This window comes from Bos mutus, chromosome 4, assembly GCF_027580195.1.
Source record: "Bos mutus isolate GX-2022 chromosome 4, NWIPB_WYAK_1.1, whole genome shotgun sequence".
Taxonomy (NCBI): Eukaryota; Metazoa; Chordata; class Mammalia; order Artiodactyla; family Bovidae; genus Bos; species Bos mutus.
The window spans coordinates 18,311,515-18,324,253 of NC_091620.1; the positions used below are offsets into that span (position 1 = coordinate 18,311,515).

At 49.6% G+C, this 12,739-nt stretch overlaps 1 gene segment (V, D, J or C); it reads right to left on the minus strand.

Annotated features, from left to right (window-relative positions):
- On the minus strand, positions 1-3,145 carry LOC102284022 (T cell receptor beta variable 6-2-like). The segment is given in 3 exon segments: positions 1-737; positions 825-2,587; positions 2,719-3,145. Coding segments are annotated over 2 exon segments (408 nt in total).
- Positions 3,146-12,739: the final 9,594 nt, after the last annotated feature.

Genomic DNA, 12,739 nt, shown 5'->3' on the forward strand with positions numbered 1-12,739 from the left:
GGGAGCTGAGGCCAAGACAGTAAAGGAGGAAAGACCCTCACCTCCGGTGGGCTAGAGCAGGGAGCACTTGAGAGCTAGGCTGTGGGAGAAACTTCCAGAGAGACAGCAATCAGGTGCTGGGAGAGACAAGAGGGTCTAGATATATCTGATTTACTAATATTCTTCCCTTCGGGAGGTCTTAACCTGATGAGGAAGAGTCAGAACTAGTCAGAATTGGATGCAGTCTGAACTGCATCCAGGGAGGATGCAGAGGAAAGACAGAGACTGATGGTGGACATGTGTCTGCGAGTCCCTGGGGTCAGATCCAGGCCTGTCCAGGTCACACATCCAGGGTCACAGTGCTGGCACGTGGTCCCCAGGGCTCTGAGGCTCCGGGTGCTAGGAGCCTGCACGTTGGACCCCGTCTTTTTGCACAGAGAGTAGGTGGCCGTGCAGCGCCGTGGAGTAACTGCTGGTACAGAAGTAAACGGATGTCTGGGACTGGTTGGCGGACTCCAGCGTGAGAGCAAAGTTCTCTTTGCTTGATCTGGAGACGCTGTACCCGTCAGGCACATCTCCTGGCTCTCTAGAACGCACACCAGCTGAGTAATGGATCAGCCTCAGCCCGTGTCCCAGGTCTTGTCGGTACCAGTACATATAATCGTGATTCAGATCCTGAGTACATTTCAGTGTCGCGTTCTGTCCTCTCCTCACGACCTGGAATCTGGGGTCCTGAGTGACACCAGCATGGACCGCCCCTGTGGAGAAGCAGGACCCATGCTGCAGTCACAGCAGACAGGCTTAGTGCTGGCACCCCCAAGGGGACCCTGCCCCCTAGGACTCACCTGCCTGCAGGAGACAGAAGACCACACAGCCCAGGAGGCAGGGGCTCATGGCGGGGGCGGGGCAGGCAGAGGGCCCTCTGGTCTGAGTGTGGATGAGAGGGGAGAGGGGCTCTCCAGGGAGTCCTTCTGAGATGTCACTGTCCCTGCAAGCCCCCTGAGATGTCACTGTCCCTGCCCGGCCCCAGAACCAACCTGTCTCTCAGGGGGCCACACCCCTTCCCGTAAAGGCTCAAATGAGAAATGAACCTGAGCGATAAGTTCACAGCACGGAGCCCTATCCAGATCATGGCACGTACGCTCACACGGCTGCAACCTTTCTGTAAGTGTTAAAGATTTTTTCTGTAGATATTAAACTGATTAAATGTGTTGTATGTTCTAGTCCAGAGATAGGTCTTCATTAACATGTATATTACTTGTATTTACCTACATATTTCTGGAGTTTTGAATCCTGGGGAAATCCTTCTGGCTTCCTGCTGCCCTTTATGATAAGTGTCCCAAGAGCACTTCAAAAGGAGAAGGCAATGGCAACCCACTCCAGTGATCTTGCCTGGAAAATCCCAGATACTGGGGAGCCTGGTGGGCTGCCGTCTATGGGGTCCCACAGAGTCAGACTCAACAGAAGCGACTTAGCAGCAGCAGCAGTTCTTCAAGGCACCATTTCCGCAACATTGACCGCAGTCCTGAGACTGTCCATCCACCTACCATGTTTCTCCAGGTTTCTGCTCCCAACCTCATCTCAGGCTCATCAACATTTGAGGAATTCTTTGGTCTATTTCTAACCAATTCACTGACAGACGGTCCACCGGTCAAACGCAGGTACAGCTCCTTCAAGTTCAGGGCAGCCCGTGATTCCGTGTTGGGGAGAGGGAGCAAGCAGAGCCCCCTCAGGCCGGTGACCCACCTTTCTGGGTGGAGAGAATTGGGTGCCCAGCACAGGATGACGTTTTGGCACAAAGGAATACTGATGCAGGAGGGACGTGGAGGGAGGTGCAGACGCCAGGGTGATGAAAAATGCTCAGTTTTTATTTGAGACATTCCTCTCATGGGAATACCTTCTTGTGATTGGTGGCTGCCATTCACTGAGTACAGTTCATATTACAGAGCCCCAAACTGTATCTTGTGACACATAACACAACAGATGTATGTAATTTGCTTGTACAGAGATAGTTCCATGAGCGAGGGGACCACGGGTGTGGAGAACACACTTGCGCCGGGATGCTCGCTGTAACACTTACGAAGTATGAGATCTGGGCAACTCACGCCCCTCAGATGTACAAACAGTTAAAATAATACTTATTTTGATGACTTCAGTGAGCATTAAAACACACGAAGATATAAATGTCTGGGAAAGTCTATCGCTCCACCAGAGACTGGGCTTGGCAGGCTGGCAGCTGACACACGGGCACCACTTCCTAAGCTGGGGCAGGACTGTTTTTGTCCCAGAGGCACCTGATCATGCAGGGCTGTGTCTTGGCTGCTGGCACAGAGATACACGGCTGAGTCTGTCAGCTCCAAGGGGGTCAGGCTCAGCTCAAAGCCAGCATCACTGAACTGGTTTCCTGAGAATCGATCTGATATGTTTCCTTTTTGATACACTTTCCCATCATAACACTGAACAAGAAACTGGGGGCTCTAGCCCAGGGCCTGTTGGTACCAGTATACAGAGAGGTGTCCAGATTCAGGGGAACATCTCAGAGTCACTTGCTGTTTTCTTTATTTGATCAGGTACTTGGGGGTCTGGGTGACTCCAGAATCCACCAGGCCTGTTGGGGAGAAGACAAGAAAGCTGAGGGAAGAGCACAGGGAAGCCTCCTGCTGCAGCCCTCTTCACCAGGCTTCTATCTCAGGAAGGCAAAGACATCTCAGAAGCTCCCACACTGTGTCCGGGACTCACCTGCTCCCAGGAGGCAGAGAGTCACACAGCAGAGGAGCCTGGAGCCCATGGCAGCATCAGGAACCCAGGACTGCTGCTGGCTGGGGGCGGGGTTCCTGGGGTGAGGGGGCAAATATTGACCCTCCTGCTTCCCTGATTGGAGCATTTGCCTATGATGTCACTGCTCTGTGTCTCTGAAGGTTGCCCTTGTCCACTGGACCTCTTGCCAGGACCCAGGGCTGGCTCCTCTATGCCCTTCCCTGTCCCGCACAGCCCCTCAGCAAAGGGTGGGTGTGAGGTGAGCACTGTCCCCATCTCCCCATATGCCCATAACATGCCTTTTTCTTCTTGTCCTGTCCCTGCCTGACACTCATCACCCAGCCCTCACCAGACACACTGATCCCTCACCCTCCACTCCCCATGCTGCTCCAGGAGAGGATCCCCTGGGCATATCCAGAGGCTCCAGGTATGTCTCCATTCCCCTGGGCAGTGAGGAGTCTGTGCTGGGTCCATGTGTCTGGACCACTCAGGGAGCTCAAACCTGCTTTCTGATGCAGGCATGTAGCCAAGGTTCCCCTAAGCTGCCCTCTCCAGGGTGACTCTCAACCCCTCCAGCACACTCTGCTTACCATGGGCCCACAGTGCCTCCTAGAGGCCAGTGGTTTCATGGATCTGAGCCTTTCATCTAAAACAAGAATACAAATTCCCCACACTCCACACTTTCAATCCCTACTCACACATACACACACACCCATACACACACCCCTCATCTGTTGCCTTCCCAGCCTGGATGAATTAGGGCTGATCTTCAAGTCTAGTCTTAGCCTGTGGAGGTAAAAAAATGTATGATCAGATATTTCTACTAAGAAGGAAACAATTGCTGCACCACTACAGTGCAAGTAGTTAGCTAAAATGGAGTACTTCGGGCAATAGAAATAAGTGCTCTTATGATCTCAAATGGTGGAAACCTGGTCCAGGTTAATTGAGATGCTAAGAAAGAGGGGCAAGAAGGGAGAACACACACACCCAGCCTGTCTCTGCTCCTGCTAATGCACCCCAAGGGATTTTGTATGGTTTCTAGTTAACTGAGGTTGTTTTCTCTTTGATGACCCCAAGACCTTGCTCAAACATGACCACTTACATGTGGTTACAAAGTTCCCTGTGTCATGTGAAGGGACATGACCCAGATGAGGGCAGAGCAGTGTGTCTGGAGCAGAGAGGGAAGGGGAGCTGAGGACAAGGAAATAAAAGAGGAAAGATCTGTCCCTCTGATGGGCAAGAGCAGGGAGAACTTGAGAGCTAGGCTTCAGGAGAAACTTCCAGAGAAACAGCAATGACGTGCTGGGAGAGACAAGAGGGTCTAGATATATCTGATTTACTAATATTCTTCCCTTCTGGAGGTCTTAAGCTGATGAGGAAGAGTCAGAACTAGTCATAAATGGATGCAGACCGAACTGCATCCAGGGAGAATGCAAAGGAAAGACAGAGACTGATGGTGGACACATGTCTCCGAGACCCTGGGGTCAGATCCAGGCCTGTCCAGGTCACACATCCAGGGTCACAGTGCTGGCACGGGGTCCCCAGGGCTGAGGCTCCTGGTGCTAGGAGCCTGCACGTGGGCCTCCTGTCTTTTTGCACAGAAGCAGGTAGCCATGCAGTGCCGTGGAGTAACTGCTGGCACAGAAGTATGCAGATGTGTGGGAGCAGTTGGCAGAATCCAGCGTGAGAGGGAAGTTCTCTGTGTTTGATCAGGAGACGCTGTAGCCCTCGGGCACATCTCCTGGCTCGCTACTGGACACACCAGCTGAGTACTGGATCGGTCTGTGTCCCAGGTCTTGTTGGTATCAGTACATACAGTTATGACCCAGATCCTGAGTACATTTCAGTGTCGCGCTCTGTCCTGTCCTCACGACCTGGAATCAAGGGTCCTGAGAGACATCAGCATGGACCACCCCTGTGGAGAAGGAGCACACCAGACAGGCTTAGTGCTGGCATCCCCAAAGGGGACCCTACCCCCAGGACTCACCTGCCTGCAGGAGACAGAAGACCACACAGCCCAGGAGGCAGGGGCTCATGGCGTGGGCGGGGCAGGTGGAGGGCACTCTGATGTGTGTGTGGATGAGAGGGGAGAGAGGGTCTCCAGGGAGTCCTTCTGAGATGTCACTGCCCCTGCCAGGCCCCAGAGAAAACCTTTCACTCAGGCGGGCACCCCCCTTCCCCTGGAGGCTCAAATCAGGAATGATCCTGAGTGAACTGTTCATATGTGACCGACCTGACAGCATATTAAAAAGCAGAGACATTACTTTGCCAACACAGGTCCGTCTAGTGAACGCTATGGTTTTTCCAGTGGTCACGTATGGATTGTTGGGCCATAAAGAAAGCTGAGGGCCAAAGAATTGATGCTTTTGAACTGTGGTTTTGGAGAAGACTCTTGAGAGTCCCTTGGACTGCAAGGAGATTCAAGCAGTCCGTCCTAAAGAAATCAGTCCTGAATACTCTTTGGAAAGACTGATGCTGGACCTGAAGCTCCAATACTTCAGCCACCTGATGGGAAAAACTCATTTAAAAAGGCTCAGATGCTGGGCAAGATTGTAGGCGGGAAGAGAAGGGGACAATAGAGGATGAGATGGTTGGATGGCATCACCAACTCGATGGAAACATGTTTGAGTAAAATCTGGGAGTTGGTGATGGACAGGAAAGCCTGACCCGCTGCAGTGCATGGGGTCCCAAAATGTCAGACATGACTGTGGGACTGAACTGAACTAAACAGCTCACAACAGGGAGATCCATCCTGCTCAATGAAAATAAGCCTTACAATTTGTTGTAAACTTTCCATAAAACTGTTCACAACTTTATGTATACTTTATTCCAGAAATAGCCGTTCATTATCACATATATTCAGTTTATTGATCTGTAGTTTATTATTTCTGTAGTTTTGAATCTCAGGGAAAATCCTCAGGCCTTCCTGCTGCCCTTTATGACTCACGTGTCCCAAATAATCCCTCATGTTTCTATTTTGTTTAATTGACAACAGTCCAGTTCATGTCCTTCCACCCACAGTGATTATGGTTCTGGTTCCCTAACCTTAGGGCAGGCTCATCAACACTTCAGGAATCCTTGGGCTCCCTTTCTTATTAATTCACCGACTGACAGGGTGCCTGTCACACGCAGGCTCAGCGCCTTCATGTCCACCTGAGCACGTGCTTCTCGTCGTGTCTGAGGGTTGGGGGAGCAGCAAGCCGAACCACCTCAGGCCTGTGACCCAGCTTTCTTTGAGGAGAGAAGCTGGTTGCCCACCACCACGAATGACGTGTTGGCACAAAGGAGTGCAGACGTGGGAGGGATGTCGGGACAGATGGCTGACCCCGGGGTAAAGGAAAAATGCTCCGATTTTACGTGAGACATCCATTGCATGGGGGTACTTCCTTGTGAAGCAGACAGCCATTCAGTAACTGATATCCTAGAGGCCCAGACTGTATCACATGCACAAACCTCACATTTAGAAGGATCCTGTTCTGGCTGCCATGCTCTGCTGCTGTGATTTTCAAATTCTCAATAATTTCTGATCCTGAATATCATGCACCTGGTCCTGAGTGGGTGACTGTGGTGACCTCCTGATGAGCTGGTTTCCATGGAACCCGATTGCAGGTCTGGGGTCTGGGTGACTAACCATTCCCTGGGCCTCAGAGACAAAAACACAGAAGCTAAGGTCAGAAGCAACAAATGAGCTCGATGTTGTAGCCACAAAAACAAGCCTTCAATTGGAGCCTGGCAAGTCCATGGGATCCATACCTGTGCTCAGAATGTCTCTGGTCCAAGAGACAGTGGGACCCACAGCGCAGGAGACTAGTGCCCAGGCCAGGCCACTATAGAAAGGGGGACTTTTCAGTTCAACTCCTGTGACTTGGACACTGGGCTCAAATCAAAGGCAAGCCTTCTCCCTGACATGAAATGATCTCTCACCAAAATCACTGCTGCTGGTAGGAGGCCGTGCTGTGTGCATATCACATGGGACCTCAAAGGAATTTCCTAGGAGATGAGGACATCCTGTCAAAATAGCATCATAGAATCATTTCAGACAATATGTGCACGAGAAAAGAAATTTATGAACGTGAATAAATAATTTTTAAAAAAAGCCTGTACAGCAGGGAAGACCTTTGGATGGTCATTTTCCAAACCATCCATCTCCAGATAGGATAGTCCCTGACATGGATATAGTGCTCACATGCTTTCAAGAACTTCTTCAACCAAAATACTTTCCAGGAGCAATTTCGTAAATATCTAGCTCTGGGCTAAAGAGGACTTTAAAACAAAATGACAACAACAGAAATACTATGGTTGTCAGGGAAGGAGACAGGCCTGGCAATGGGGCCTCAGAGGATTTTTGGTGATGAAATGTTCTCAGCCTTTATAGGTGAATGTTCCGTGGGCACACACACATGGATTGATCAGAACCATTCATCTGTTCACTGGACAGTGTATAATGTTACTGTATATACAGCGGACCCCTTGGACTACACTATTTTGAACTTCAGGGGTCCACTTTTGTGTGGAATTATTAATAGATGCTAACTACAGACCTTGGTGTTCATGTGGTAAAGAATCTGCCTGCAATGGGAGAGACCTGGGTTGGATCCCTGGGTTGGGAAGATCCCCTGGAGAAGGGAAAGGCTACCCACTCCAGTATTCTGGCCTGGAGAGTTTCATGGACTGTATAGGGGTGGCAAAGAGTCAGACAGGACTGAGTGAGTTTCACTTTCACTTTTCACAGTACCACACAATTGTGGCTGGTTGAATCTGCGGATGTGACATCGTAAACAGGGTTGACTGAATTTTAAACAAATTTTACAGCAGGGTTAAGGCTGGTTCAGGGGCCCCAAACTTCACATTATTCAAATGTTAACTATAATTCATATGCCAATACAGTTGATGTAAAAATGCCTGAGGGTAAGTTACATGCTCTTTTTCTCTCATGTATTGAGCCAGCAAGCATAATTACTTTCTTTCCTGTGACATCTGAAGACCTCAAATATAGGCTTTGAAGTCACAACATGTCCATATCTACTTTCGCACCTAGGAAGCACTAGAGGAGGCTGTCAGAGGTTAGCAAAGGGAGTCAAGAAATCCATGGTCCTGTTACCTGCCAGGGACTTCATGCTTACTAAATTCTTGTGCAGCCCTGGAAGGTGGTGTCCTGACTAACGCAATAAGTCAACTTGACTCTGCCTTGGATATTTAGCTTTATTTTTTGGGTGCTCCAATGAGGGATATTTTTTGGTTCAGACGGTAAAGTGTCTGCCTGCAATGTGGGAGACCGGGGTTTGATCCCTGGGTCGGGAAGATCCGCTGGACAAGGAAATGGCAACCCACTCCAGTACTCTTGCCTAGAAAATTCCACGGATGGAGGAGCCTGGTGGGCTACAGTCCATTGGGTCACAAAGAGTGACAAGACTGAGCGACTTCACTTTCAACATGTGAATAGGTATGTTTTAATAATAGATTAGATAACCTTTTAGTTCATAAAGCAGATGACCCTCCATAATGTCGGTGGCCTTCATGAAACCAGGTGAAGAGATGAATAGACGAAAACACTGATCCTCCCTCAAGTAAGAGATAATTGTCAGCGGATGGCCTTCACACTGGACCGTTAAATCTTTGCTTTTGAACTTAAACATCAGCTCCCCTCAGTCTCTAGTAGCACCAGACCCGCTTGCAGCTTTTGGACTTACCAGTCTTAACAACTATGTGAGCCGATTGCCTTAAAACTTGTATGTGAGTATGTGTGTGTATGTGTGTGTGTGTGTTTATGTGTATTATTTATTCTATGTGAGGGACAGTTTTATGGGGGCAAAGACCACAAGTAATGAGGACAGGTGCCAGAGTCCAACTCCAGCAACCAGGGATTCACCCTGAAGAGATGGACAGTGTCGGCGAATGAGACAGCTTCTCATTTTTCTTGGGCTGCCTGTTTATTCCAAGTTTAAGATTCTCTTTTATACTTTTACAAAAACATTAGGCCAGAGGTTTGACATTTTCAGTTCCCCCTCTCCCAGATTTATTATCTCCATAAATCATTGTTGCTCTTCAAACAGAGTTCCTGCTTCAGTGATTCTCTGGGGATCAGCCTTGTCATCTATTATCTACCTCTTCTAATGTGTCCTATAGTTAACTTGTGATTACATTGTAAATCATGCTACATTCCTCAGTTTACTACTTATCTTCCTAAATCCTGTTTGCCCCTAACATCCTGAGCTCACTATCTCTTAACAAGGCTTCTAGCTATAGTGTCTCTAAAAATTCCTAACTTCCATAAGCTATAGTAAAATATGCTAACTTTACAACATTCCTTAAATCTTTAACTTCTAACTATTTTAATTATTACTAAGCCCTAAATTCAGTAAACTCCTTTGCCATAAACATTCTCCTCACAAATAGGCTTCAGATATCAATCCCTCCCATGGCCTCAAGCTACGGCCTATGTGCTCATCCTGGAACACACTTTTGTAAAAGTCCTTGAACAAATGTCAATGATTAACTTTATGAATTATTTTCTGAGCACAGCTGCAGAAGGCTTTGTGCCTTTGCATGTTCCTCTCAAGAACAATAAGCACGTTAATATTCCTTTTCAGTCAACTCAGCCGAGGAGAGGAAAAGACAAGTCAGAATTACAAGGCCTAACTCCTTCATCCTGGGATCCCTGCCTGCGGAATGAGGAGAGGGGGCTGGGGACCGTGCCTCCATTTTGTCAGTAATGCCTAACGTGGCTCCCAACAGACAGGCTTGAATCAAATTCCTTGCTCTGAAAGTAATGACATATAAGATGTGGACAAGTCAGTTCCCATCAAATGTATAAATAGGTAAAATAATACTTACCTAGAATGATGTTTGGGAGCATTAAAACACAGCAGAGGAAGAACGTCTGGGAGAGTCTCTCGGATCTATCTAGCCCTGACAGGCAGGCAGTCACCCTCACAGCCACTTCCTGAGCTGGGGCAGAAGTGTTTTTGTCCCAGAGGCACCTGATCATGCAGGGCTGTGTCTTGGCTGCTGGCACAGAGATACACGGCTGAGTCTGTCAGCTCCAACGAGCTCAAGTTCAGCTCAGAGTGAAAGTCACTAAACTGTTTTCCTGAGAATCGATCCGGGAGCTGTGCTTCTCCCCTCACTTCCTGCCTGTAATACTCAACGAGGAACTCGGGGCCCTGGCCCAGGGCCTGTTGGTACCAGTATACGGAGAGGTGTCCGGAGACAGGGGAGCATCCCAGGGTCCCTCGCTGTCCTCTTGCTTTAATCAGGTATCTCGGGGTTTGGGTGACTCCAGAATCCACAAGGCCTGTGGGGGAAGAAGACTGGGGCTGAGAAAGAACGCGGGAGAGAACCCGATGGTGCCTTGGATTCAGGCAGAGTCAGGCCAGGAACACGGATTCCCCCCTGTGCCAAACACCCACCTGCTGCCAGGAGACACAGAGCCACACAGGAGACGGGGCTGCAGCCCATGGCAGGAGGGCCAGAGCTGGTAGGCGTATCCGTGCTCAGAGCTCTGGTTCTCTGAGAGCTGGGGTTCTGGGCCTCCTTTCTCTGACTAGAGGTGAGGCAGTGACGTCACTGTTCTGATGTCACTGCCTCTGCTGGTTGCCAGAAATCTGACCTCTCATTCCAGGTCGCTGATCCAGGAACCCTGCTCTGTCCTACAAAGTCTTTTAGATGATGTGTGAACTGGACTGCTGGTCTGGGTGAGGCTGGGTTTATGCCCGACGCCCTTCCCCATGTCTCCTTCGCTTTTCTCCTCAGGTAGGTGTTTCTCTTTCCTACCACCTCCGAGCTCCATACCCTTCACTTTTGCTGCAACCTCAGAGGCTCCCTCAGCACTGCATAGTTGAAGTTCATAGCTCCCAGCTGGGACAGCAAGCCTGCAAATTAGTGCCTATGCTAGTAAGGCTTCTAGAGATAAAAACACCAAATAAAGCTTTCTCTTAAGCCTCCTGGTCCCAGGCACTAGCTCTGTCTGCTTGCTCTGCCCCTGAAACTTGTGGAGTTTCTCAGCTGCACAGTGTCCCGCTGTGGTCTATCGTGGAAACCAAAATTGTCTGCCCAGATTTAATAGCCATGGGATGTGTTCATATTTGAAAATATTTCACTGATTGCCGATTGAACTGTGTGTTTGCTTGTTTTGTTTTTCTAAAGTACACACACACAATTAGAAACACAAACACACCAACCAGCCTGGCATAGCTGATTCATGATTTTGTATTTCAAGAGAAAAGAAATGTGCTTATGCAGGAAATATTTAATACTTGACTTTCAGAAGATTGTGATGAGGGAGATGCTACAAACTTGGGTTAGGTTTTGTCGGTGGTGGTGGTGGTGTTGTTCAGTGGCTAACTCGAGTCCAACTCATTAAAACCCCCTGCATTGCAGTGTCCCAGTCTCCCCTGTATTCACTATCTCCCACATTTGCACAAATTCATGTCTGTTAGTCGGTGGGGCTATCTAACCACCTCGTTCTCTGCCACCCCATTCTCCTCTTGCTCTCAGTCTTTCCAGCATCAGGGTCTAGGCTATTTAGATGCTAAAGACAGGCAATGGTGGAGAATACATACACACACAGCTTGTCTCTCCTCCTCAGAACGACCAAGGAATTTTGGATGATTAATAATTAACTGAGGTTGCATTCTCTTTGAGGACCCCAGATAACCTTCTCAAACACGCCCAGTTAGGGATCATTAGAAGGTTCCCTGAGTGATGGGCAAGGACATGACCCAGATGAGGGAGGAGCAGCAAGACTGAAGTAGAGAAGAGTGGGAACGAGGGCCAGGAAGGTGGGAGAGAAAGGCCCACATCTGGGGAAGTTGGACAAGAGCAGAGACCACTCAAGAGCCACCCTGGGGGACAGCCTTCCACAGAGACAGGCATGCGGTGCCCGGGGGGGAGACAAGCAGGTCTAGATGTATCTGATTTCCCGACATCATTCCCTCCTGGAGGCCTCATGTTCAGACTGATGACTAGCAGTCAGAGCTGGGTAGCAATTTTAAGCTCACGTGGCAGCTAGAGTGAAAAGACAGAGAGTGAGGGTGGACACATGTCCATGAGGCCCTGTTCTCAGGTCCGTGTCAAGAAGATCAAACATCGCTGCCTATGCTGCCAGTATGTGTCTGTGGGCTCCGAGTCTCCAGGTGCTAGGAGCCTGCAAGGGGCTCCCTGAGTTCCAGGCTGCAGGGCCCTCATCTGCTTTTTTGCACAGAAAGGAGGTGGCCGTGCAGCACCGTGGAGTAACTGCTGGCACAGAAGTACACAGATGTCTGGGAGCGGTTGGCAGACTCCAGCATAAGAGGGAAGTCCTTTGTGCTTGGTCTGGAGACTCTGTAACCCTCAGGTATGTCTCCTTTAACCGTGTCAGGAGCAGCAACTGAGTAATGGATCAGCCTCAGCCCTTGTCCCAAGTCTTGTCGGTACCAGTACATGCAGTCATGACCCAGATCCTGGGTACATGTCAGTGTAGCCTTCTGTCCTGTCCTCATGACCTGGAATCTGGGGTCCTGAGTGACACCAGCATGGACCGCCCCTGTGGAGAAGGAGGATCGATGCTGTAGTCACAGCAGACAGGCTTAGTGCTGGCAGCCCCAAGGGGACCCTGCCCCCAGGACTTACCTGCCTGCAGGAGCCAGAAGACCACACAGCCCAGGAGGCAGGGGCTCATGGCAGGGGCGGGGCAGGCGGAAAGCCCTCTGGTCTGAGTGTGGATGAGAGGAAGTGGGGCGCTCCAGGGAGGCCTTGGGAGATTTCACTGTCCCTGCCAGGCCCCACAGCCAACCTGTCACTCAGGGGCCACGCCTCTTCCCCCAGAGGCTCAAATCAGAAATGAACCTGAGTGAACAGTTCAAAACAGAAACAACCCATCCAGATCAATGGACTTGAGCCTTATGACTTGTTGTATCCTTTCTATAAACAGTTTACAACTTTAAGTGTGTTGTATTCCAGAGATAATTCTTCATTCCTAAGTATGTGAAGTTATATGCAGATTTCTAACTGCAGGGTTGGGGGT